The 26378-nt window shown below is 52.6% G+C and overlaps 7 protein-coding genes across 7 annotated transcripts; 3 read left to right on the top strand and 4 right to left on the bottom strand.

Annotated features, from left to right (window-relative positions):
- Positions 1-1034, top strand: J4E85_006429 (uncharacterized protein; the record flags this gene model as incomplete). The annotated part of the gene is made up of 2 exons (XM_051470668.1): positions 1-108; positions 420-1034. The coding sequence occupies 2 exons, from the start codon at positions 1-3 to the stop codon at positions 1032-1034; spliced, it is 723 nt and encodes a 240-aa protein (XP_051326156.1).
- A 5704-nt stretch (positions 1035-6738) lies between these two features.
- J4E85_006428 (uncharacterized protein) lies at positions 6739-9528 on the bottom strand (the record flags this gene model as incomplete). Its single annotated transcript, XM_051470667.1, has 2 exons — positions 6739-8925; positions 8974-9528. The coding sequence occupies 2 exons, from the start codon at positions 9526-9528 to the stop codon at positions 6739-6741; spliced, it is 2742 nt and encodes a 913-aa protein (XP_051326155.1).
- Positions 9529-11316: 1788 nt separating this feature from the next.
- On the bottom strand, positions 11317-11704 carry J4E85_006427 (uncharacterized protein; the record flags this gene model as incomplete). Its single annotated transcript, XM_051470666.1, has 2 exons — positions 11317-11334; positions 11405-11704. The coding sequence occupies 2 exons, from the start codon at positions 11702-11704 to the stop codon at positions 11317-11319; spliced, it is 318 nt and encodes a 105-aa protein (XP_051326154.1).
- Positions 11705-16258: 4554 nt separating this feature from the next.
- On the bottom strand, positions 16259-18903 carry SIP5 (SNF1-interacting protein; the record flags this gene model as incomplete). The annotated part of the gene is made up of 2 exons (XM_051470665.1): positions 16259-18436; positions 18493-18903. 2 exons carry the CDS (start codon positions 18901-18903, stop codon positions 16259-16261), a joined length of 2589 nt encoding a protein of 862 aa, XP_051326153.1.
- Positions 18904-20032: 1129 nt separating this feature from the next.
- Positions 20033-21240, bottom strand: J4E85_006425 (uncharacterized protein; the record flags this gene model as incomplete). Its single annotated transcript, XM_051470664.1, has 4 exons — positions 20033-20367; positions 20419-20922; positions 20971-21027; positions 21075-21240. The coding sequence occupies 4 exons, from the start codon at positions 21238-21240 to the stop codon at positions 20033-20035; spliced, it is 1062 nt and encodes a 353-aa protein (XP_051326152.1).
- A 1226-nt stretch (positions 21241-22466) lies between these two features.
- Positions 22467-23333, top strand: J4E85_006424 (uncharacterized protein; the record flags this gene model as incomplete). The annotated part of the gene is made up of 1 exon (XM_051470663.1): positions 22467-23333. The coding sequence occupies one exon, from the start codon at positions 22467-22469 to the stop codon at positions 23331-23333; it is 867 nt and encodes a 288-aa protein (XP_051326151.1).
- A 204-nt stretch (positions 23334-23537) lies between these two features.
- Positions 23538-24438, top strand: J4E85_006423 (uncharacterized protein; the record flags this gene model as incomplete). Its single annotated transcript, XM_051470662.1, has 2 exons — positions 23538-23642; positions 23707-24438. 2 exons carry the CDS (start codon positions 23538-23540, stop codon positions 24436-24438), a joined length of 837 nt encoding a protein of 278 aa, XP_051326150.1.
- Between the last annotated feature and the right edge of the window lie 1940 nt (positions 24439-26378).

Raw genomic sequence — 26378 nt, 5'->3', positions numbered from 1 at the left:
ATGCGCATACACGTGTTTGATGCCGCGAGCAAGCACGCGAGCTTCTTTGCACCGCGTAGGCGCCTGTCGACATTGCCCAACATCCCGTCGTATCTGCATCCCTCAGCTGTACGCATATCGTCGCGCCGGCCCTCGATACATGCAATCGCGTTGCGAACTGAGCGACCGGCAACTACCACAACCAGCATTCCTTCTCGCCAATACCACCCCAATTTTCCTCCAAGCGTCACCTCTAGTCCATCGCCACCAACATCTTCGTTCGCCGACCTAAGAGTAACATTTCAAGTATTTCACTGATAGCATTGCAGGTACACCACGGCTTTCGCGCTCTTCGAGGCTTTGTGGGAGGTGAGTCCACATTGCTGCCATATGCGCATACGCGACTTTGAAAACATCATAACCACTAACAGTTGCTCTAGGCCGGCATCACCGTCTGTTTCGTCAATGTGGGCTCAGACCATCCGTCCATCATCGAAGCCATCGTCAAGGGCAAGAGAGAGCGGCCAGACAAATGGCCCCGGTTCATAACCTGTCCATCGGAGATAACAGCTATATCCATGGCAGATGGCTACGCGAGAGTCTCCGGCCGGGCGCAAGCTGTCGTAGTCCATGTCGACGTGGGCACGCAAGCGCTTGGACAGGGCCTACACAATGCAAGCGTCGGGCGGGCGCCTGTGTTCATCTTCGCCGGATTGTGTCCCTATACTGAGGCTGGGGAGATGACGGGGTCGCGGACAGAGTATATGCACTGGCTGCAGGAAGCGCCTGACCAGAAAGCTATCGTTCGCCAATATTGCAGATATACTGGCGAGATCCGGACAGGGCTCAACGTCAAGCAGACCGTTGCACGTGCGCTGCAGTTTGCAAACAGCGGACCCAAAGGACCAGTCTATGTTGCAAGCGCACGAGAAACACTTGCGGAGGTAATCGAGGAGCCTTACCGGTTGGATCAGGAACAGTGGAAAGCCGTCGGTCCCAGTGCTCTGCCAGCTGATGCGGTTGAAGAGGCAAGTTCTACATCTATGCGCTTATAAGACATCTTACTTACGTGATATGTTTACTCTTTAGGTAGCACAGGCCTTGGTGGGGAGCAAGCGCCCACTGATAATCACAGGATACTCAGGAAGAGATAGGCGTTGCCCCGAACAACTGGTCGCTCTCGCAGATCTCATCCCTGGCTTGCGAGTGCATGACACTGGAGGCAGCGACCTCTGCTTCCCTTTCTCACACCCGGCTTCGCAAGGCTTCCGTCTTAGCACCGATGAATGCACACGCGATACTGACATGATCTTACTCCTCGACTGCGACGTCCCTTGGATTCCATCAGTAAATCCGCCACCGAGAGGCACGCGCATATACCAGATCGACATCGATCCTCTGAACGAGCGCATTCCAGTCTCTTTCTTCCCAGCGCATGGACGGTGGAGAGCTGAATGTCATACTGCATTGAAGCAAATTGTTTCTCACATCACGACATCTTCCTTAAGTGAGACGCTTCAACAGCCTTCACTCCTGGAACGCAAAAGGGTTCTTGCAGATAGCCATGAGAAGAAACTCGTTGAAATCGCGGCACGATGTCACTTGGGCGACGAGCAATCTCTTGACGCGAGCAACATCGGCCATCTTCTTAAGCAAACTCTTCCGGATACTACGGTATTCGTGGTTGAGGCTGTGACATGCGGGCAGCTTCTTTCTGATCAGATTCAGGCCGATACACCTGGCAGTTGGATCAATTGCGGTGCAACTGGTATTGGCTGGAGTAATGGCGCAGCACTGGGTGTCAAGATGGCCACAGACGACGCGGACGTCACTACGAATAGTGCGCACAAGCCGACGCTCATTTGCCAGATTGTTGGAGACGGTAGCTTCATGTGTGCGGCACCTTCGAGCGCGTTGTGGGTCGGTGCCAAATACAAAATACCCATCCTCACGATCGTACTCAACAATGGTGGTGGGTCTGCTATTAAACACTTGCTATACGTGCGCTGACATTCTCCACAGGCTTCAAGGCTCCGAAAAACTCAACCGCCTTGGTGTATCCTGACGGATTGAACCAAAGAGCGACTGATGAAGAGATGAATATCTCCTTCAGGCCATCTCCAAACTATGCAGCACTCGCAGAAGCAGCTGCTGGAAGCCAGAGTTCGAAAGCATCGACGCAGGATCTGGATCATTGGATGGAAGGCGTACAAGTGGATTCAGTAGCATCTTTGAGGAAAGAGCTTGGTAAAGTCTCACAGCGAGTGCTAGAGGCAAAAAAAGGCATGTTGATAGAGGCTTTGATAGCCTAGTAGGTCGGACTGGATGTTATGGGTGGATGGGTGGAACGGGCTATGACTTGTCGAAGTCCCACGCCTAGCCTTGGTTTTACTTCTGCGTGTCGGGTGGCCTTAAGTTGGTTTCCACATGCGAATGGTATGTATCGACCGGCTACCAATAAGCCTGAGCGCTTTTCGCCGCCCCTACTCGTTGACATGCTGTTTTCGAGTGCCTGATTCACGCACATTGTCCCACTGCGTCCTGGCGTACACGAGCAAGCACACAGGGATTTCAGTCAAACAGAAAGTAGTCAATGATAGCTACAATTAGGTATCGGAGGCGTAGTTGACACTGATCGCCATAGAAAGCACCTCGATACAGAACAACGTCATGGCTCTCACATTCGGCGGTGCTCTTACGGCTGCCGAAGTGGTCCTGGTATTACAACGGCGCTAGAGAGCTTCCGTTACCTGTTCGAAAAGCGAGCGCTTTTGCTAAATGAGGCCCGCATAGATTGAGCAAATGCCATTAAAAGTTCATCGCAGGTAACGATTGTACGGCATGCTTGCGCGAGAGCAGCACATGAAGACCTCCGCATATGGGTTTGGAAGACGAGAGCTAAGCTCCGGTACTGAATAGTGGATACTGAAGCTCTCATTGCTGCAGCGTCTCAAAATGACAGTATTCCGAGATGTCGCGGCTTTCGAGATCATTAAACGTGTTCGAGTATCTTTGAGTCGATTTCGACGACTATCTCCAGGGCACACAAATGTTTATGTCTCATTGTCTTTTTGGTCAAGTACCAGGTTTTCGACGTTTTGAAGAAATCACATGTCCATGTCCTCAGGTTCTTTCAGCAGCGGAAGTCCGCAACATGCGGTTCTCATTCTCACTTTTGGAAGACTGGACTCAGTCATGACGATTGAATTCAAAGGTTTTGGTGTTTTAGAAACAAGTAAAGAATGTATGAGGAAAGAAGCTGAGGGTCAGAAGGGAGGTATTTATACATGTTGCCAAGTAGCGAACCGCTCTCACATGTCCAACCCGTCGCTTCATTTCAAACTCTTGGGCAACTCAACCGACAAGTCGTTTTCGTGACATCAACTGTATCTGTAATGTTTTGGAAGGTTGCGCCAATGCACACAAATGTTTTTTACCGCAGCGCGGAAACCGAACATTTCACGGTGCCACGATCAGTTCAATCCCAGCATGCGACGCGAACGTTGGTGTTTGGAATGCGGAGTGGAGTCTGCACATATGTACCAGCCGATTGCCTGTTTTTGGAAGGAGGCACCCTTGATAGAGAGACATAGCTGTTTACAGTGAACAGAGGTCCTTCACCCATGGCATATTTGCGTATAGTCTTTGGAAAAGGTACTCTCATCGATGAGAATGAATGTCATTTTGAAGAAGAAAGCTGGGATGTAAGAACAATAGAAAGGAAGAAAGGGGAGCAGACGGATGTAGACTTTATATCACAAACCAGGCTTCTTTCAGGGGTTGGATGATGTACGCTCCGAGCTTCCCACCTAAGTTCTTGTCTTTGGTACTTTTCGCAGTGGATGACTATGGGCAAGTTGCTCCGATGTTTTTAGAGGCCAGACAATCTCTTTTCATACTAACGATGGTTGTCAACTTTGGAGACAGACGCTCATGGCGTGCTGATTAGGTCGTTTTGAAGAAATGAGGAAAGGGCTTGGTATTGAAGGAAGGAAGAGAAAGGCCGGCGAAGTAGTCTTTATATCTCAGCCTGAGCATCGTTCATTTCGACATATCCTTCGAAACCTCCATTATAAGAAGATGCACCCGAGTTCTCCGCACATGACTGCGGTCGCACTTATTTCTAAAGAAAACTCCCATCAAAACTCCGGTGATATCGTGGCGACCAGAGGATCTCCACACATAGTAGGCTCGCTTGAACTTTTGGGGAAGAGGCTTCCATGCCTTGAAGCCGATGTCATTTTGGAGAGATGGGCGAAAATTTGTGCGAGAGAAAGAGAGGAAGCAGAGGCAGACTTTATATCTCAACCTCTTCCCCAGATCCTTGCATGGAGTGACGTGTGATGGTGTTTCGGAAGATCAGCAGACGTCTCCACACATGGGTGGCTAGTGCGGGATTTTTTTGAACGCAAAAGGCTCATGAGGAAGCGGACGGGTATTTTTGGAAGCATGGGATCTCTCCACATGCCAAAGTAGTCGCAGTGTTTTGAGAAACAGAGTCTCACACGATGACGACATCATGTTTTTGGAAAATACCAGGTAGGTAATAGTGAGAGAGAGAAAGGGTAGAGGCGAAGAACGTGTTTTTATACCCTGATTGTGGACTAGACACACAGTCTTCGCTCATTACAAGATTACCAAGTGCTTTCGCGACATGCGTTGATGGATACCGACATTCAGTTCTTCCTCTCATGGCTTTGGGAGACGCCTTTTTAGAACAATACCAGCACAGTTCATTGTGAACTAGGGAAGCGATTTTCGAAGTAGCAAAAGGACAATGATGATGGCATGTCTAGGCGACGACTCCTCGTTCCCGAACATCGGAAGTGCAGATATGCGTTTTCGGGAAAGCCGATCTCTCACATGGAGCGGTCCATAGTTCTTTTTGGAAGCAGCACCAGCCGCAGACATACGAAAGTGTCGATGCGATTTTGGGCGACATAGCAACTGTGATAGTTGTAAGAAGGAAGCAGGAGAGCCGGCGGGAAGTAAGAGGCTTTTATATGCTGCAAGAATCATCTTGACCTAACTCCTAGTTTTGAACAAAGAGAAGAAGGATTCTGCAACATGTGCAGAGTTGATGCAGTATTTTGACCGAAGCATAATTCCTGCTAGATCGCTTAGGGCAAATTGTTTTTTTTAGACTCGCAGCCAATCCATAAGGTTGTTTTGTGTAGCATTTTGTAGAGGGCAGCGGAAAGGGCAGAGACAGCCATGCACATGCTTCCTGCTTGTTTTCGACATGAGCACACGCTCTGTTTCTTTCAGACCAACTCGCGACAGTGCTGCGGTATATAATTTTTGAGAAAAGCACCTCGATCACGGAGATAGCGTTTAGCCATTTTGAGAAAATAGAGGAAGGGTTGGAATGAAGGAGAGGGGAGCTCAGAAGCTTAGATAAGGCGTCTTTATACGCTGCGAAAGTCATTTCCATAGCATGACCATAACTTTTAGACCGAGGCGGAGGAAGCGCGCAGCATGATGTCCCAGCTTAGCGTTTTAAGAGGAGAGACCAGCTCAGCACATGATGACTTTCCGTCGGACTTTTCAGAGCCGCAGACTCTCCATGCCTCATTGCAATTCATGATTTGGTAAAGAGCAACCAGAGAGCCAGGGACAGACATAGTCCTTGTCGAATTTCGTTTTTGGAGTCCATAAATCTACGTGTTCCTTTAGACAGCAGATCATGGCTTGGACTTGCTAACAGTTTTTTTTAAAAAAAGAGAAGGCCTCTTCTCCATGGGCTCTATGCCTCTTGATTTTGGTAGAATAAACAGGAAGTTGTGGAATGAAGGAGACAACTCCCACAAGGAGAATAGAAGGCTTTATACATCTTCGAGAACCATGCGAGATACGTGTGTGACTTTCAGAAAGGAGCAGGAGAGCGCCGCAACATTTCGGGAATGACCGAAGGTTTTGTTTTCGTGCCTTGGTGTTGAACCAGAACGCAGCACCTCGCTCTCCATTGTCCAGTTGTAGTTCGTTTTTGGTCTTCTCGACCCTTCTCATGCCATGATATCCACATGCTTTTCGGTATAAGCGCTGTCGCAGCGCGGAACTGGACATCGCAACTAGGACGAGAAATTTGGTTTTGGTATCTTGCGAGAAGGACAGACTTTCAGTCCATCAATGGTGATATTGAAGTTTTCTGGGTCGCGCAGCCTCTCATGGCAGATCTACAATCTTGTTTTGGATAAAGGCGCAGTCGCAGAGGAGAAGTCCACATGGGTTGGTGGCAATGATAACTTGAAGATTCTTTTCGAAAGATTGTTGATTTTGAGTGGGCGGCCTCGCACATATACAAACGTGAGGGTCTTTTTGGGAGGGAGGTCTTCCCCATGAATTGGTTTGCCAGTTTCTTTTGGAATAAAGAGGAAGAAGTGTGGAATAAAGAAGTCAAATCCAGAAGACAGAGGAGGGGTTTATATACCCGTAGAGCCAGTGCCAACTCACGTGCGCAACTCTAGAGCTCCGCAGGCTCGCCCGGCGATAGTTACTCATATGACAAACGAACTGTTGCGAGACGTCAGATAAGATGAAGTAGTAAAATGTAGTAAAATGTAGTGATTGATATACAGCCCATCTCATGAGCCCAAACACTACCAAGCAATATAAAACGCCACAGTGAGGTTCGCGTCTTCAAGACACCACCACCATCACCAATGCCATGCTAAGATTTCCATCTAAATAGATATAAAGAAAAAGACATTACACGAATTTTCAAACTTCATGCTCGACACCCTAGCTTATACGAGAGTTCTACTCCCTCTTAAACTGCTGCTGAAACCCGCCCTGCTGCGGCGACCCCGGACTCCTATACGGGTTATTATTCGACGGGGCGCGTTGTGGCGCATTTGCATTCATATCCCATCGCCTCTCGCCCTCGTCTTCTTCTACTTGCGGTGCGCGCGGTCGGCTGCGTGAGCGGGGCGGCGGTACCATAGTCTGGTATGAGTACTCTTCTACCTGGCCCGTGGAGATAGAGCTAGGCGATCCGGGCGCAGTGCTGCGGGGCATGGATGGTGGTGGCAGGGGACCGCCAGGCGGAGGCGCATATGTGCTTTGCCCGCCGGAGGGTACTACGTGGAGTGGGAGAGGTGGAGGCGGGTTTTGGCGGGGTGTATCGACGGATACGCGCGAGCCGAATGGCGAGAGTGTGGTTCCGCCCTTTCGCTTTCCGGCGGAACTGGCCTTGCGGAGGAGACCGCGGACTTCGTCTAGGTCAGGCCTTTGGTCTGTGCTGGGACGGCCAATAGTGCTGGAGTCGTCGCCGCGAGCCTCCCAGGTATCGTCGCGGATGGTGTCTAGGCCAGGCTTCCTGTTGTTGAGCGCGGTGATCGCGTTGCCTTCGGTTCCGACGCCCAAGTAATCAGTGCCAGAAGTCCTACCGGTGTCTTCCTCCTTAGGGTTGAGTGGGCGCAGACGGCCGGCATCGGCGCTGGCCTTGTATTTCTCGTAGGCTGCGACAGCCTCGGCGGGTGGTACTGCGACGGACCATGTGGGCTTGTCTTGCGAACCCAAAGCAGCGTCACCTCCAGCCGGACCGTTGATCGGAACCTTGCGCAAAGCGACGACGAGCGCGCACATGAACTTGGATCGTCGAGACGCGCGGAGAGACTCGTTGGACCAGTTGCTCTTGTGGCGAATCTCCACACGGAGCTCTAGCTTGTTCATCTCAGCGATGCTGACAACCTCGATGTCGATATCAGAGTGGAACTCGCGGGCGTTAGCCGGATCGCGAACGAAGCTCATCATTTCCATCTTGAGCAGATTGATGTCCTCGAATGAGGTGCCGAAGTCGCAGAACACCGAAACTTGTTCTCGCATGGCCTTGCTTCGTGTGATGTTCTCCACCCACAGCGAGTTCAGGACAATGTTGGGTATCTGGACAGTCTTTCCGTTGGTGACGCGCTTGAAAACTGTGTAGAGCAGGGCAATGTGTTCTACAGTGAGCTGTTCGGTGGTGATGTCGACACGGTCGCCGATATCGTACGGGTGCTTGACGAAGAGGAAGATGCAGGAACCGAGGACTTCCTGGGCGGTCGTCGCGAATACGAAAGAAAGCGATAGGAGAGCGGTCGCGGATGTAGCGAGAGTGGTGCGGAAAGCCGGGGCGAGAAAAGCGACGAAGACGAAGATGCAGACAATGACAGCGATGGTCATGATAAGACCGTCGAGGGCGTTGATAGCTTGGTCGACATCGTGCATACTGGAGTTGATAGACTTGCGCTGTCTGGCGTAGTCAGTCACAGTCAAGATCATCTCTTCCAAACTGATGTCGCCATTTCCGTCGCGGTCGATTGCAGCGAAGCACTCTTCCGCCTCTTCCTGGCGACCAGGGCCCATGACCTCGACAAGATCCTCCAGGTACAGCTCGTTCTTCCCTTCGACGACCATAGACATCCAGATACGCCTAGCCAGAGCTTCGGCACTCTTGTTCCTCTCCAAAGCAGTCAAGACAACGGAGTGAGCAGAGTTGGGGTCGAAGACCTTCTTGCCGGTAATCTCAGAAGCGATGGTACCAAAGACGGATGTGATCTTATCACCAATGCGACCAGCATCGCGGCCAACTTCTTGGATGAGACGCATGGGAGTGCGACTGCCTGAGCGACCATGCTTAGCAGTACCCTTGCCCTTGCTGCCAAAACCGAGATCCAGAATTGTGTCCTGGATGATGTAATCCTCCTCTGCGAACTCGTTGCAGTAGGCGGGGAAAAGCGCTCGCGAAGTGTCGTAGAGGATACCGAGGAGGTAGATGTTGCGCTTCGACTCCTTGATCTTGTCATCAAACTGCTTGCGGTGGTAGCTGATACTGATGAGCTGGATCAGGACGCGTTCGGCGAGGATTATGATGGTGCAGACGAGGAGCGCAAGCAAGACGGACTGCATCGTGCCGATCCATCCTGGGTAGTTCTCGCCAGTTCTGCCGGCAACAGGTCTAATAAGCTACTCAATATTAGTGACTAGTCGTCTTAGGAGCTTGTTCTGACTTACTGCAGGGAATGTAGCCTGGTTAACAATCATCCAGAAAACGAAAGACAGAGGCTTCTCGAGAGCTCTCAAAAGCAGCGCATATTTCTTGACACCAGGGCTGACCACACCGATGAGAAATTCGAAGATGTTGGGGAGGAAGTGGGCCACAATCTTCATAACCCAGAAACTAAGCCAGATGATCTCGATCCAGATCCAGAACTTCTTCTGGCCTGTGCCGCCGATTGATCCTGTGATTGTGCCGGTTTGCGAGAGAATGATGGGAATGGCGAGTAGCAGCGCGACTGGGGCAACGTAGATCATGTAGCGCGTGACAATGCTCCAGTTCAGGATCTTGGTGTAGATCCTGCCCATGCGGTTGAGGGCCGTCTTCTCTTCATGAGGGCGGGGAGGCAACGGCGCTCCTGTCCTGGAGTCCACTGGCGCCAGAGCGACCTTCCTGCGTCCCCGCGAGAACATGTGTGACTTCTCCGACTTCTCATTGCCGGACGTAGGCGACGATTGCGTGGGGGTGTGGCTGACGACAGTCTGGAGGGGGATATCGCCGCGGTTCTCCATGTTTCCGTTGTCCAGAGGCTGGAAACCGTGGTTGGAGAGTCGAAAGGACCTCTGAGAGGAGGCTCGTTTGCTTGTCATGTAAAGGAAATCTAGTAGTTGTTCGTGGGTGCCGATTCGTCACTGCGAACGCGCAGGCGGGGTATTGTGGGTATTGTGAAAGGGAATGCAGATCCCGGAGTGTTTTGCCAAAACGAAGCTGGCGGAAGAGTGTGCGTCGAGCACTTCCTTTTTGAGAGCCGTTTGAACGAGTAGTACAATAGAGACGTGTAACGACAGCGATTGAACGAAGGCCTGCCGTCGGTTCTCTGTGCAAGGTAAGGAAACAATGAGATAGAGGAACGAGCGAAGAGGCTCTCGAGACACAATAGCAGAAAGGGCAGGGTGGGAGAGCGAGTGAAGAAAAGTAGCAGCGCAAGGAGTTACTTTGACGAACAACGCCGCGCGCCGGTCCCCAGACCATGCTAGCTGTATGCAGGGAGGGGGTAGCGGGAAAAGCCACATGCCACTGAAACCGCTAGCTACTCGCCACAACGAATCACCGAGGGGAAATATCGTCACCGCTGGCTGCACATAAAACTGCCTGGCCATGCTCTAATTACCGTCCTTCTGCACACATCGGACAGGCCGTTGAGCAGCGACTTGTGTATCGTCGTTGGTGAGGATGTGGTTTTGGTTGAGCCTCATGCAGCGATGAGCATGATTCACCCGATCGGCCATCCCTGCCGTTGATCGGTTCTCGTTGGTTCTGGCCAAAATACCCGGTGCAGATGCAGGTACACGCGTATCGATACGCCCAACAGAGAGGAAAATTGTGTCCAGCTCGTACAATCGCGATCGAGTTCACCATCGCCGGCCGAACATTCGGATTACACCGTCCAGAGTTCAGCCGACGAAAAAGCAACTAATCCCTTTGTTGCAGGGCGGCCAGGCCGCGGAAACCCCAAAGACGATGTCGCATGTCTACCATAGGTCCACAGCTCGCCTATTTCCGAGAATCCTGGTGGAGATACCCCAAATCGAGAAACTGTCCACGTAATCCATTCCCCCCTGTTGAGGCTTGCATCGTGCCTGCCCAGCAATGTTTCAGCCACACGTATCACACAAGTCAGGTACAATTGGCCGTTGAATGGCTGCGAACCCTGTGGCGGTGAAATGAGCCTTTCTTCTCAGGAGTCGACGATGATGATGGCATTTGTACCAGCGTGTCTGCTGCGATACTGACAGCTGTCCGGCAAACGCGAGACGGAATGGGGCTATTCTTAGCTGTTGCGGATCCGAGGCGAAGCTTCTTATGATCAACCACTAGATGTCCCCACAGCCAGGGTCCAAACAGAACCGTCGCTGATGCTAAGATGTTAGGGCTCCAGAGTTTGTGTTTACACTCACGATCGATACGACGAAGGGCACCTTCACGATGACGTCGATGTTGCGGGTGCGACATCGACGAGTTTCAGCCATCGATCAACATGGCCATGACGTTGTGCTGATCACCATAACAGCACTGAACACAACATTGCACAAACATCCCGGGTGCTCTTCAAAGATCTCCAAACTATACACGGACCCATTTATGAGTCGCATCAATGATTCAAGTGGTCCCACAACGAGAGTCTATCTAACTATTCCCACATAGTGCAATACCAGCCACAACACAAAGGCCCCAATTCCACATCGTCGCACTGACCAAATCATCGACATTCAGCACCCCAACCCCCAGCCCCATCAACGTCTCCCAAATCTCATCCCTCTTCCCAATCGGCCAGTTCGGAGTGCCCCAGTACCGACTCTTCAATCCTTTTGCTGTCGCTGCATCGACTTGCTGTTTGACCGTGTCAACCTGTTTTGACGACATGCTTGCGAACCAGAGCTTGCCTACTGCGTCGCTGAGGGCGGCGGATGCGTAATAAGAGTTTGTAGTGTTGTACTTCGCATCTGAGATAGAGAGCAGTGGTGCGTCGAAAAAGATGTACCGGTTTGTCATGGACTGAATGAGGTCGTAGGGGGCGTTTCCCGTGCCGACAATGGTAAGGGGGCCTGTGTGGAGCGTCGAGCCGTCGTGGTATGTTAACCAATCTTTGGATCGGAGAGCAGCGAGTTGCGAGAGAAGAACCGGCCATGTTGCTGCCGGGTCGGATTTGAAGTCGATGAGTAGGACGGTTGTTGCGCTTGGGTCCATGTCGAAGACGCCGGTCTTTTTGTCTGGCACTGAGGCTCTTGTTGCGTTTCGCCGTTCGAGGATGTTCAGAAGTGGGTCGATGTATAAGCTTTTCAGCGTTCGGTCGCTGGTCGTAGACTCCCAGGAATGACTGACTCGCAGTTCGCCATCTTCTGTCAACCAGATGTCTGCTTCAATACTAGTACATCCCGCCGCGAGGGCAGCATAGAGGGGAACAGAGCGCCAGTAATCATTGTGGGAGTGGCAGCTCTTGGGTACGATGTCACGGCTGAAGTCATCTCTCCAGTCGAAATGGAATGCCTTAGCTGCTTGCGGCTCTTGCCAGGTATCGACGATGTGCTGAAGGCCACTGTTCTTGGGGGAAGGGGCGAGTCGCTTCACCAGTATGGAGACAAAGGTGATATAAACACTGATGTATGTTAGTCTCACTTCGCACCTTGATCGGATCTCCTTACCCTCCAGCGATAGCACCGAAGATGGTCAAGATAACAGCAATAATCCCGAACCAAAGAACACAACGTCTTCTCCGTTGCTTTCGGTGGGCTTCGGTTTCACCAGGTCGACGCGATAACAACCCGCACCAGTTCAATCTCTTCCACCAGTGCTGCGATGCAGTACGTCGATGTACTTGCCGCTGAAGCTCTAGCTCCTCCAGACTCATCGGACTAGACATTTGACTGGCCGCATCATTTTCATCATCGCGATATGTTCGTGTAGTAGTATCTCCGCGAGCCATGTCTGTACGGAAAGGCTGTAGTTCAATTGCAATGTCTGCTGTCGACATAAGATGACTGCGCGATGGTCAGACACAACACGGAAGAAGGAGATACTTGTGAGACCGTATAACCAAGTTGATGTATAGGCTTGGCTTGGGGGTAGCACCCGTGCGATGCGCAAACAAGTACAGTGTAGAGTTGTACCAGCCAAACCAGCGCTAATCAAACAAGGTAAACCACGATAGGGTCTCACCTCATCTGGAAGTCACTAGTTTGATGATGAGAAGAATTGAGAACCTTGTTTTTTCACTCACCTCTGCTATCTGTTACTCCTTCACTTCAAACTCGTTGTCGTCCGCTCTGGCATTGCATCTTCACCCCGAACACTCACTCTCTCATATACATCTCGCCCTTCACTCCGCCCCGACTCAACACCATCCAAATACATCTGCCTGGTCGTGCGTAGACGGAAGAGCATCGCACAGCATGACACTTACGTCCAAGGCTCTCCGCAAGGCACTTACTTTCGCATCCATCTCCTCCACCAAACCACATCATCGCGACCTAGATTAGCACTTCCCTATTGCCGCTTTGGGACAACGGACCGTCAGTTTGGGACCGGGCGCTATCACCATCACTTACGCCCCGTGAGATCATTCGTAAGCCTTCACGTCTACACATCTACTCATACGATGAGATACCGCCTTGACGAAGGGCAGGAGGGTTCAAGACGCGCGGCACTCTCTACTGCAGACGCATCGGGCTCTCTATTGCAGGTGCCTCGAACTGAGGTCCGATCGGTTACACAACCGCGAATATGCTTCGTCCGGAAGCAGATGCCAGGACTACAATGAATGAAGGAAGGGGTATAGACTGCGTCGTCGTCGTCGTCGTCGTCATGGCATGAACTCAGGTTCACTCTGCTAGGTATCCTCGGCGACCAAGCGCGCGGATACGACAGACGCGGATAGTGGGAATGATGGTGTCGCTTGTGTCATTCATCTAAGCCTCCAGCACGGTTCCTTGCAGAAAGCTTCGCATGTAATATCCGTATCGTTTGCCTGTACTGTAAATAGCTGCCGCGGGGCATGTGTGATGTGATGGGTTGTTTACCGAACTCGGTGCTGGTATGCGATTCGCTATTGTCGTTGATTCTTGTTGTTCCTTCAGTATGCCTTGTTAAGGCTTGACCTCCTCTTTGTCCGTAGATTGTGTGTTACGACGGCGACGGTTCGGTAGAATGTTACCTGGCTACATCACCTCGCATGCCGATGTTGATGGCACGATGGTGCAGGTAGGACCGCACTACTTACGCGGCCGGACAACCACGCCGCCAAGGCAACAACGAAGGTGTTCCAACAGCAAAGATGACGTCCAGAAAAAGAATCGAAAGGCGGGAGAGGCGCATTTCTCCAAGTGCGATGCACGACTACCTAACGCCCTGCACGATCTTCGCATGTGAAAGTCCGCAAGTTCCGCAAATCAATCCGAGGACCCCAGCAAAGAAAAAAGATACTGCACACACGCGCGCCTACAAACGCCCGCTCCGCCCACAAACCCTCAACACCTACCACCTACACACCAACCACCAACCCACACCCAACCATCCCTCGCGACCCGGATAAACACCCGCAGCCCGCGCACAACCTTGCGCAAAGGGTCTTAGAGCCCCACGCGTATTGTTGCCAGCGAGGCTGCGGACGGCTCACATGCACCTGTCTCCTCTCAGTCTAATCCACGCGAGGACTAGTTTCTGTGGGGTTCTTGCATGTTGACAGGAGGCCCGATGGGAAGGAAGTGAGCTATCTTCAACCGAGCAGATCACGCACGGCAACACACCGACATTCACGGACGATTTTCACGACACGGTCTCCTGCTGTTGCTGCCATTGACTTGGAAGTTTGGACAGGGAGAGTGGTGGCGTGAACGCGCGACGCGTGACGATGTGGGAAGACGTGATGGACAGACCACTTTTGTCGCTTCTTCTTCCTCTTTGTTGACATTATCGTCGAGGTCTTTCCACAATTTCATTTTGTCCTAGACTAAGATTGGGGTATCTTAACCTAGTGGGTTTGGCATGTATGCACGCGGTATGCCAACTCACCACACCGACTCTTTTTCCGCCCGCCGTCAACAGATCAACAATAAACAGCAGCAGGGACCCAGCCTCGTTTATTTTTTCCTCCATCGTTCGCTACACTTAAGACAGGCTTCAATATCGCATTGTCAGAAATCACACATTTAGCTTTTCTTCGCATTTGATTCCCTTCATTTTCTTCGCTTTGTTATTTTGGCGGGAAGATTGAGCATCCGAGCTTCACGATAATAAACGATCACGAAACGAACGGCCGTCACGAATATACACAACAAAGAAATTGGGAACCCCGCATTCCACCACTTACTCCATCCCGCCACTACGGAAATCACCAACACTCCACTACGACACCTCACAAAACCACAAAACAACCCACACACACACAATGGGCAAGGATTCCTCCTTCCGCCTCTGCATAGCGTCCCTACTCATCATCCAAATCGCCTGCTGGGCCCTCACCCTCCTCGACCTCTACCACCCTGGCAAGCCCACAGCTATGCTACGCACCACCATGGATCTAGCCTCGCTCTATTTCACGAGGTTAGGAGGCCAGAGTAGTGCCGCGTTGCAGCATCTGAGCGTGAGGGATATCACAGCGTTGGTCTACTAAGATGACGGCCATGGAGGGCACACCTCTGCCCATCGCAATACCAACGACGCGAACGATGCCATTTGCGCAGAATTTCTTTCACGAATGATTCGAGAGAGACCAGGGATGCAAGAGGGCATTCACGACATAACGACTTTCACGACACGAAGATGATACTATGGCATGGCATGATACCAACGGCGTTTATTGGATTATGGGAGTACGGCGCATGGCTTCATCTTCTCCCATTCAACCCGGTTATCGCGCCCTCACGCCACCAACACAACAATACCGCAACACAACCACACAACTAAACACAGCTCTCACATTCACAGCCGGCCACCCACCGCTGCCCCATTCCAGACCCAGCCTCACAACCACATATCGCAACGACACACACAACTGCCCCAAGGACCCATCCATTAAAGTCTTGTTACCCTAGTATGTACGAATCCGTCACAGCAAAAACGACACGATGTCTGAATTTAACAAATCCACAATTCCTAGGGCTTTGGAAGGCTCTAGAAATTGTGGATTTGTTAAGCTCAGACAACGTTTCGTGCTTCACGGCTTGCATACTAGGGTAATAACTACTTTAAAGGCTAGGTTCTGACAGGCCGTTAGTTAGCCGAGGTGTGAATGAAGGAAGCATGGCGATGGGACAGCAGGAAAGATGTTGTGGGCTGGGAGGGAACGAGGGGAAACCGCACGCGCAGGTCGTGGTGCAAGGAGTTAGGTTGAGCTTTGCTTTGTTCTTTATATTTGATATAAATACCCCAATTCCATCAAACTACATGTTTCACCCCACACAGTACATGCTCAACATACTCCACTCAAGATGATCTTGTGATAAAATGCATTCTCTTTCCATGACATCTAGCTCAACAGACAGGCTTTCGCTTGCCTATCCGCATGATCCCCAGCAATTTCATCCCAGAAAAAAGTAACAGACCTTCCCACGCGCCCGATGAACCCACGGAACCAGAGATGACCGAAACACAGAATAGACACTAAGATCCTGTAGCGATTGTTCAACTCCCTTGTCCCCCGTTTGCGCCGTTTGTTTGATTGATTTGATAAACACCGATTCGAATGCATGTTGATGTGAAGATCGAGACAAAGGAAATTGGTCATGTTGCTGTGATAGAAGGGTTTCACTGCGTGGCTTGGTGGTTCAGCTCGTGCATCATGCTCACTTCGCCGAGGTGCTTCTGGTCGAAGTGTGAGGGGGAGTGGTCGTCTGAGACGAGTTGAATGGGCGGCGCGGGGCTGATTTCGTCATCGTCATTTGAGTGGGTGTCCTGCGTCTTTGGTGTCTCTTCACTCGGCCTGAGCGTCGTTGTGCTCTCAGCTAGCGGGTCAGCGGTCTGGCTCTCTGCGGCTGTTGGAGTTTCAGGCGCTTTGCCGTTCGCAGTCGTGGCTTTCTCTTCGGTATGCGTCTCGCCCACGTCCTCGATATATTGAGGCTTGTTCTCATTCTTATTGTCGTCTTCGGGGTTGATCGCCTTTGTAAGACTTTGGAAGTTGAACATTGGCTCCGTGCTATTCGAATCCTGTGGAGGAGTATCGGTGTCGCCTTGGGCTAAGCTGATGCCTGATGCGTTCGAACTAGGCACGAAAGAAGAGCCAGGTGCGAGGTTTTGGTTCTCTTGCTGTTGTAGTGAGTTTTGGAATGAGTCGGCGAACGACGACGAGGATGAGGAGGCGTTGGATTTATTGCGCTCGAGATGAGAAGGAGCCGGATTGCTGGTGTCAGATTTCTCCCGCTGAATCTGTGCGCGACTGGCTTCAAGATGCTTCTGCGGGTCGTCCTTGGTAGCCGGCGTGTTCAAAGTCGACGTCGGTTCTGACATGGGATTGAAGCCACCGGCGCCACCAGACCGATCAACTCCCTTTCCTTTCCCAGCCGCCGAAGAGCTGCCCGCTTCCGTTTCGTCGATGCCATCAATCTCGATGGGGTGGAAGCCACTGCCGATATTCCGTTGGGCTTTGGCAACTTTCTTGATTTCCTTGGCCTTCTTCTTACCTTCCTTCTTGGCTTCTTTGGCGGCGTCCTTCTCTTCCCTCTTCTTGCGATCTTCCTCGGCTGCCAGACTCAGGCGTATTGCTTCCATCATCATAAGCTCCTCGAGGTCGTCAATCCTGTTCCCTCTCCTAGAGCTTATTCGGCTGGGGTATAGGTCGCCGGAGTTTCCTGGTTGACCGGACGAGCTTTCACCTTCACGCCTGGGTGTTCCGTGTCCACTGCTACCAGCGCTGTCGGTAGTGAAGATTCGCCTTCGTCTTCCAAGGCCAAATCGGCTCTCTCCCTGTGGAAGGTTTCCCATCATGTATGCGGCATTGTGTAGCGCAGTAGCCGCGGCAGCCCTTCGCAAAGCGTGTGATTTCGCGTCTGCCAGTTTCTTGGCCCAATCGGGTCGCACCATGTCGGTTGTTATCACAGTCTTGTCCGTGACTGCCAGTGACGTCGCCCTTCTTCTACCAGGGCCGGCCGCAGTAGGCGAATTCAAGGACGAGGTGGATGACATCGCCGACGTCGCGCTACCCATGCCGTTATGACCTTGACCATTGTAGACGAGCCCTCTCCTAAAAGGCGGCGGCTCGTAGGTCACTCCGAACTCGGTTTGTGTGCAGTACGGGCAAGCAGCTGCTTCCGAGACCAGCTGGACCTCTTCCTCCGGCTCAGCAGATTGCGCACCCTCAGCGCCTGGTTCTCCGTGGTGCTCTGGTGGATGCGGATCGGGTCTCTTGATCTGGACGAAGCACTCTGAACAGATGGGCTGGTCGCAGCATCGCGTCTTGTTCAGGTGTGGCGGGTAGTACATGAAGCAGATGGGGCACTCGGAGGCATTCTTGTAGAGAAAAGCCTCGACCCGTTGGCCATTAACGTACGGGTCTTTGGGGAGGTGTAGTTCTTGCGGGGCCATGTCAGACTGTGAAGCATTGCGGGAACCGGTCGCGAGAGAGGCAAGTGTCTTGGCGCGGCCACGGAAGAATGGCGAGGACGAGGAGTTGTTCGCGATCGGAGAGCCAGGCGAAGGGAGGGAGAATGTAGGATTCGACGGGGAGAGACCACCTCCGCGCTCTGGCTCTTGGGACATGGAGCGAGCGCCCATGGGCACCGTAAGCTTGTTGAGACTGGGCTCCGAGCTGCGCGGGTTCCATGCCGTGCTGAGGTGGTTGTTCGTGGTGACTCGGGGCGGCTCTTCGGGAGGGATGTCATCTGCTGCGGGCAGCGGGCGGCCGTTGACGACCTCGACGAGCTGGTGCTCAGTCCAAGTATCTTCGTGGTCATCGAGACCCCGCCAGAAGGGAGCGAGTCGTCGCTCAATCTATCACGTGTGAGTTCAGTTCTCGTATTGGCCCTCGTATCGCTATAGAGGCATACCTGTAGCTGCCGCACCGTGGGCTTGCTAAAGTCCTCTGGTCCCGTGTATACCCCGAGCGTGACCAGGTATCCTCCGTCGACGCCTTCCTCCTTCAAACTCCTCTCGCGCTCCTGGGCCCTCAGGATGCGGTCCTTCTCCAGCTTGCGGGCCTCGCGCTCCGCCTTTGTCTCCCGGCGCGGTTCGAGGGCGGGGTCGCGTTCGGCATTGTCGCCGGTGCGTATGCCGAGGAAAGACAGGTCCGGTCTGCTGCCTCTGTCTCTCCGCGAGTTGCCATAGGGACTGTTCCCCGGCCTGTCGTGTGTGGATGCGGCGGGCCCGGCAGTCGAGGGCGAGGTGGGCTGGTGGGCACTGGAGCGGCGGGCGTGGCCTCTCCGCTCCGGCGTGGCCTCTTTGCCCTGCGAGTTGCCCATGGTGCGGGTGGAAGGATGGATGGAGGAATTGGATTATCGATGGTGAAAGCGGATCGCGCCGGGCTCGCAGCAGGGCGGGCCGTGGATGCCCAAGTGCCAGTGACGCAGTCTGTGCGGGCAGGGATCAGGTCGTTATCGCGACGGCTAGCGAGGGAGAGGTGGTGGGCGTGTCCGGTGCAAGATAGCCGGTGTCACAAGGACATCGATGCTGGGGACTGGCCGTGGGTGGCCCTTTCCGACGCGCCTCACGAGATGCGATTAGAGAGACAGAGTAGTCGCGATCGACAAAAGGGGCGCATGGGCGAGGCAGGCAAGGCAAGTGCAGTGGGGAGTGGGTGTCGACGAGCAACCCTGGAGTGATGGCGCCCTGGAGTCGACGATTCCTGGATGATGTCGTTGCTTGGCAGCTACGCAGCGGACTGTCGATCGCAAATGAATGTTGCGTATGTAGGAAGCTTAGGGCCGAATGGGCGGGGCGATGGAAAAGGCAATCAGGCGTCAGGAGCAGCCGTCGATCATGTCAGCTCAGCATGCCTTCACCATCATTCACAGAGTCGAGTAGTGACGAGGGTGCACGATGGGAGAGCAAACAGGCTGCGTGCTGGCGACATCTGGGCCTATATGCAGCCATGGCATGCAGCAGCTAGGTCCTGGAGCTTGTGCCGCTTAGCCCGCGCCGCCACGATACCAATACCAGGAACCAACCTTGGGCCTTGTCCCAGTCTGCTATTCCCGCCCGCAGTCGGCGACCACCAACATCACCACTTCGTTGTCAACAAACACTCGAAATTCGCCCTCAAACACTGTGCTGTTCGCTACCAAGCAGACGTTGGGCGACACGCGAGCACTGCACCCCGCCCAAATGCGGGGCTCCAGACATTGACACTTGGTCAATGGGGTTGCATAACATGTTGCTTACTACCTCCCGTCCTACGCCGTGTCCACTGCTAGCCTCACCACCCTCGCGCCCCTTCAAAGGCCGCTACCGCCTCATGTCAGATCGTTCCAAATTCCCACGACGACTCCCAGTGGTATTTATCTCCAGGGCCCGAGATCTGCTTGTCCAGCCGACCCCACTCCGGACTGTTCAACAATATTAGCTTGTGCCTGAAACGACGTCATCATCGACTTACTGGTTGATGCCATCAACGTAGTCTTGGGCCTCAATAGCGATGCACCCGTCGCGCGGGATGAATTTGTCTTGGCCAACAACACCCTGCGTGCTCTTGAACTCGCTCTTCCCGTCGTTCCAGTTGCACGTGTAGAGGACAACGGCATCTTGGTTCGTCGTCAACTTGGCCTCGATGCCACTGTATGCGCTCGATAGCGTGAGCACAGCTGCGCTCTTGTTCCTGGCCTCGTTGAACGCCCAGGCGCCGTTGTAGCCGTGACATCCGTTTCCGCAGTGGTTCTCGAATTCCTCGTTGCCTGACGCGAACCCAAGTTCGTGCGGTGCAGACCAGACTAATCAATATCAATATCAACTCATATTAGGTTCACAGAGAGATTACTCACAATCATCAATGGCTCCGGCGGGGATTTGCGCAATCTCTCCGGTGGGAAGAGCGTTCGCATCGGCGACGAGCGCACGCTTGGCCTCTGGCATGTACACAGTGTGGTTCCAGACCGTGCGGTTGTCGGGGCGTTTGAAGGCATCGAGCTGGAAGTAAGTATGCTGCGTCAGCATGAGCGGCGTCTTGGCCTCGGGGGATGTGGCATCCATGGAGATGTGCCACTTGTTCTTCGAGACCGAGTACGTGACGCTCGCATCCACACGGCCAATCATACCCAGCGAGGAGTTGGAAGCATCGCTGATGGAGAAGGTGATGGACGAATTGGTCACGGCGCTGACGTTCCACGTCCTGAAGGACCAGTTATTTGTACCGCTGTGGAGGGTGTTTGGGCCATCGTTCTTCTCAGTGTGGTACGTTACGTTGTCAATGGAGTATTCGCCGTTGCCAATGCGGTTGACATATCGGCCTGGGATGGCATTGTAAACGGGATGTCCCGGGTCGACGGCTGGAGATTGTTAGGTTGTATTGCGATGCATGCGTGACAGCAGCTTACGGTAGTAAGACGTGTTGTCGTAACCTAAGACGATGTCTAGCTCCTGGCCTGCCGGGTCTGTATTCTATTAGTAGATATCATCTAGCATGATAAGTGCGTTCTACCTTTGACGAAAAGGTTGGTGAGAGTAGCAGCATAGGGAATGAATTGCGCCCTGATTCCCTCGGCCTCAATCGTGTACCTCCCCTGCGCATCTGGATGTGGAGAGCCTGGGTGTGCGAGCGCACCTTGTGCTGCTGCAGCGGCAAGAGCGACTGGGAGATACCTCATGGTGAAGTAGGCTAGGAAGTACTGTAGTGGGAAAGAGCGACCGCGCCAACAAACATTCAACCTACAGCACCCACATCTTTATACATTGCAATCCAAAAGCGCCCCTCCAAACCGCATGCACCTTCATTTCTAGAAGTTCGCCCTGATATTAATCATCACTGGCGTCATGGGTGTATCCGGGGTTAAACGGGGGCTTGGCCATATAAAGCAATCTGTCTGAAGTATTACTCCGGCACCTCCTGCAGGTACTAGGTGCCTTAGCCGGGCGTCTCTATGCTCTAAGTAGACAATTGAGTGCATTGTATCTTGTTTACTAGATCAAATCTGGGGTTGGTCTTTGATGGGGTGTGGAGGGCAAGACGCGCAGGCGGTTCTGCGGCACGTTACTTGCCATGCGGGGCGACGAGCCGGATGTGATGAGGCTTGCTCCGGGGATGCCCTTCTTCCTGCTGCAGCGAGCCTTCGACGTCACCAGATTCCATCGCAGCTGGATCTCTGGCATCTTCAGGATACACTCGACTCGCTTTTCGACATTCGTTTTCTCTGAGAATTGGTGTTGTCACCTCATCCTTTCGCATGACGAAGCTTCAGTCCTGTGCCCGAGCGATTGAATTCCTCACCTACCCTCTTCAACAATCAAAAGATTATAGGCTATGTCTCAACATGTTACACCAAATCGCGGCACCTCTGGCGGGGATTGCGATGACAGGACATACGCAAAAGTAGGGTTCGTCCCTTGACATCCAATAGCGCCTGCAGCCTCCTGCCGCGTGTCTGGTTGCCTGACATACCCATGCTTGGCAGCTGATGGGCTGGAGGTAGCTGGAAGGATCGAACGTACTCACCTCAACAATCCTACCAACAAACTCTTCTTATCCCCTCATCATGGGCGCGCTTGAATTCATCTGCGATCGAAGGTTCCACCGCAGTTTCGTGCTTCCCGCCGACCCTGATGCTGACCGACCCGAACCCTATCATGTATCCTACTCCGACTTTGGCGACGCCGACAGCAACGCGGTCGTCTTATTTTGTGGAGCGATGTTTGGCCAGCGCCTGTCTTACTCCCCTTTGGATCAATTAGCAAAGAAGCATCATGTCCGAATCATCCATCCGGATCGTCCCGGTGTTGGTGGGAGTGATGCTGTGACGCCTGAAAAGCGGATTCAGACCTGGCTCGGTTGGTAAACACGTTCTTCCATTAAGGCGGCTAACTCATCCACGTAGAAATGGTTCCCCAACTCCTGACGCACTTGAATATCGAGCATGTTTCGGTTGCTAGTCACAGTGGAGGCGACATCTACCTCATGAACCTTATCCTCGCCTATCCACATTTGCTGAATCCCAACCATCCGTACATCTGTTTCTTCGCTCCATGGGTACACTACTCGCACACAAAGATGACGCATCTACAGGCTACTGGGCTTCTTCCCGCGTCTCTAATAGGGAAAATGGGCCCCGTCGCCAGATTCATTAATCAGAATGTCGTTCCGCTGGTTGGCTTGAGCGGCACCCTCGTTCAAGGGATATCTACTTCATTGTCTCGCTCAAGCCCTACTGCAGGCCCAGTCGCACTTGCAGCGTCCGAAACAAATGAGCCTAGAGAGCCAAATGATGGCCCTCGCGACACTCTCTACGATGTTGCACTTGACGATCCAAAAGTCGTGGATGATCTGCGAAACCACATTACCAAGTTCATTTTCGCAGAGTCCGTGGACGGCGTCTCAATGGACACACAGATGTTCTTGAGACGCTCTGTTCCATGGAGTAGTCCCATAGTCGAATGGGAAGATCTTGACGACGCAGTACAACTCCTGTCCAAGACCATTGGCGAAGATGATCGACTGGCAGGAAACAGACGGGTCTGGGACATCGACTGCATGCACGCGGAACAAGACCAACTGGTCGGCGATAAAGGTAGGGATTGGTTCAACGCGATATGGGTACCGAGCCAAAGCTATGATTACAAAAATGAAGTGCTCCCAGGTACCGATCACGACTTGTTGGTGGACCCTGCCTTTGGTGGGAGCGAGAAATGGTTGCAGCGGGTCAGCGAGTCCTGGCAGACTTCGCAGCCTGTCGTATCATCTCCTTAGCATCAATTATACCTTTGCATCGTTATATAGAAGTACATCAATCGATAGTCAAGCCTTTGGTTTACCAATACCTGCATGCAAAAGTGATGACTCGTGCATGCAACGGAGATAGCACCGCGCTTTGCAGTAACGCCGATCTGACGTCTTCATCCAAGCGAGTCGCAGGGCTGAACACGCGAACACCATCATAGCCCTGCATCGACCATGGCCGAAGACATGCACATAAACCCCCAACGCGCGAAGCAGCTCACCGAGAACATCGCGAGTATAACCTCGCGCATCAACGCCGCCCGCCAAGGCAGCAAAGAAGTAAACACCCTCCCTACCTCTCCAATCCCCCCAAAAGCCCGCCTGCTAACACGCGACACTCCAGGTCCGCCTCATCGCCGTCTCCAAACTCAAACCCGCAAACGACATCCTCGCGCTGCACAAACCCGCGTCCCCTTCGCAACCACCCCTCCAAACGCACTTCGGCGAAAACTACGTCCAAGAACTCCTCGAGAAGCACAAAATCCTGCCCCGCTCCATAAAATGGCACATGATCGGCGGATTGCAATCGAACAAATGCAAGCAGCTGGCTGAACAAGTGCCGAATCTGTGGTGTGTGAGTAGTGTGGACAGTGAGAAGAAGGCGAATGAGCTGGAAAAGGGGCGGACGGCGTTGGTCGAGAAGGGCGGGGAGGGAGAAGATGAAGTAGAGGACAAGTTGAGAGTAAAAGTACAGGTCAACACCTCGGGCGAAGAAACCAAATCCGGCGTCGAGCCCTCCGACACACTCGCGCTATGCCGGCACATCATAGACAAATGTCCGCATCTCCTCCTCCACGGCCTCATGACCATCGGCGCCATTGCGCGCAGTCAAGCCACGACGCCCGAAACCGAAAACGAGGATTTTGTTAAGTTGAGGGAGGTTAGGGATCAGGTGGTCAAGGAGTTGGAGTGGGAAGAGGGGCAGTTGGAGTTGAGTATGGGGATGAGTGCGGATTTTGAGGGGGCGATTAAGATGGGGAGTGATGAGGTTAGGGTGGGGAGTCAGATTTTTGGGGAGAGGCCGCAGAAGAAGGATGCTGTTGTTGTGGAGAAGGAGACGAGGGGGGAGAGCTGAGGGAGGGTGATGCGCAAGAGCAGTATGGGAAGGGAATGTGTAAAGCGCGGAAGATATCTCAATCGAGCAGTCGATTCGTGCTCTGGTGACGACGCGCAAGATGGAGGTGCATACTATGAGCTTCCGCCTTAGAAGAATCTCGAAGGAGATGTTCCATCCGACCTCTCACATGCACGTCTTCAAATTTCAAAACTCAGAACTTGCGTTATCAGGCTGCAAGACCGCTAGTACGCGTACTTTAGACAGACATCTAGTCGGGAGTCGGTGTGTGAAGCTCCAAAGACTATGCTCGTACATAGTGTTGGGGGAAGATGTGAGGGGCTGGATCTCTTGTCACGCACATGCCAGTAAGTTATTTGGATATCTATCAAGACGGGTACATGAGCAAGTGTGGGTATCATCAAACCGATGTCCAGGTCTGTTGAAGTCCTCTACCGGTAAAACATGAGGTCCTGAAAGAACAGTGGTGATCCTTGCGAGTCTGCCGCCACGCGTTCAGATTATTTTCACCTCCATCTCGATCTCCACGCTTGAGTATCGCCCAGAGAAGAAACTATCTGTGATAAGCAAGCCAATCCGCTTATATTGATGTTCGCTACTTTCCACGGCCTCCAGGATGAGCCAAAATTGGTATACATGGGATGAGCTCCCAGATTCGAAAAGCCGGAGCGCGAAGACTCCCTTGCCGACCTCGCGACGACAGATCCTGTCCCAATAGACTGTGTAGTGCTCGATTTTGTCAAAAGGTTTCCCTTCTAGCATGAGACCGTAGTCTGAAGTACGGGTTGGTGATTGTATCTCCCCGGCTACGAGTTTTCCCCGTAAGACAATGAACCCATGGGATATTTGACCCATAGGATCATCTCCTATAGGCACTGTGAGGGCGCTGAGAAGAGTAGCAGATGCCTCCAATGGATAATCAATTTTAATGGGCCAGTACACCTCCCCGTGGGTGGCAGCCCATGACCAGGACGGAGCGCGCCATTCCATAGTCCTATTTTGGGCTGGCGCGCGAGCGAGCCAGCCGAGGCTCGAGATCATAGTGCTTTCCCAATGCCCCGCTAGATATCTACCCATATCTGGGGGAACGAGCTTAGCCAGTGCTTGTATCGCGGGGAAGATGTCGTCTTGGTATGTGAGTGACTTTGACGAGTATGTGGTCACCAACTCCTCCCATCTCTGTTCGATCGCCTGGATCTGATCATTGCGACGTGCCTTTTCGATGGAACACCTTACCGCGTGTGATGATGATGTATCGTAGGAGTCGTGAATGGCTCGTCGCTCTTCGTCATCGCAGTATAAGTCTTCGATACTCTTGGGCAATGAGAACATTTGTATGTCGAACGCGCGACCTTGGTTCATATGGGAATGGCTGTGTTGAGAACTACCACATTCGCAATCGAAACACTCCCGACATTCCCACCATAGCTCCGCCGCCATGAAGTGAACAATTCTTCTAGACAAGATCCGCTCTTGAAAGACCCAACCTCGGTCTAAGAGCGGAGCCTCCCCTTTGGGCAGCGCGTTGTGACAGTAAAGTTCATATGTATTACGGTCGCTGTTCTTGAACGTCTTTGTACGCGATGTATATCGCTCATCGAGAGTCGCAAAACAACCTTGACGAGGGTTGGCTGACCACGTAGCTGCCAACGTCAAAGATGCGTTTGCATAAATGCGCGACATTCGACTTCCTTCGTGGCGCCAATCATCAATGGAGTCTTGAATTATACCTGAGTCACAATTAGTGAGTTGCGATAGACTTCCCAGCATAAAACAACAGAAAAAACTTACACAACGAGTCAATCCACAGATATCTGAACCCAATACCATGTGCGAATTGGATAGCATCTTGAAACGTCTTTGGCAATTCTTCCCAGGGAATCTTGTTAGTATATTGCTTGAGAGTTGCTGTAGTAGTCTGTATCAAAGGCTGTCGTCCC

The sequence above is a fragment of the Alternaria conjuncta genome (assembly GCF_024043145.1).
Source record: "Alternaria conjuncta strain BMP 0040 chromosome Unknown scaffold_8, whole genome shotgun sequence".
In the NCBI taxonomy this organism is placed as follows: domain Eukaryota; kingdom Fungi; phylum Ascomycota; class Dothideomycetes; order Pleosporales; family Pleosporaceae; genus Alternaria; species Alternaria conjuncta.
Note: the sequence above shows the minus strand (reverse complement) of the source record. Positions and strands in the feature narration are given on the sequence as shown.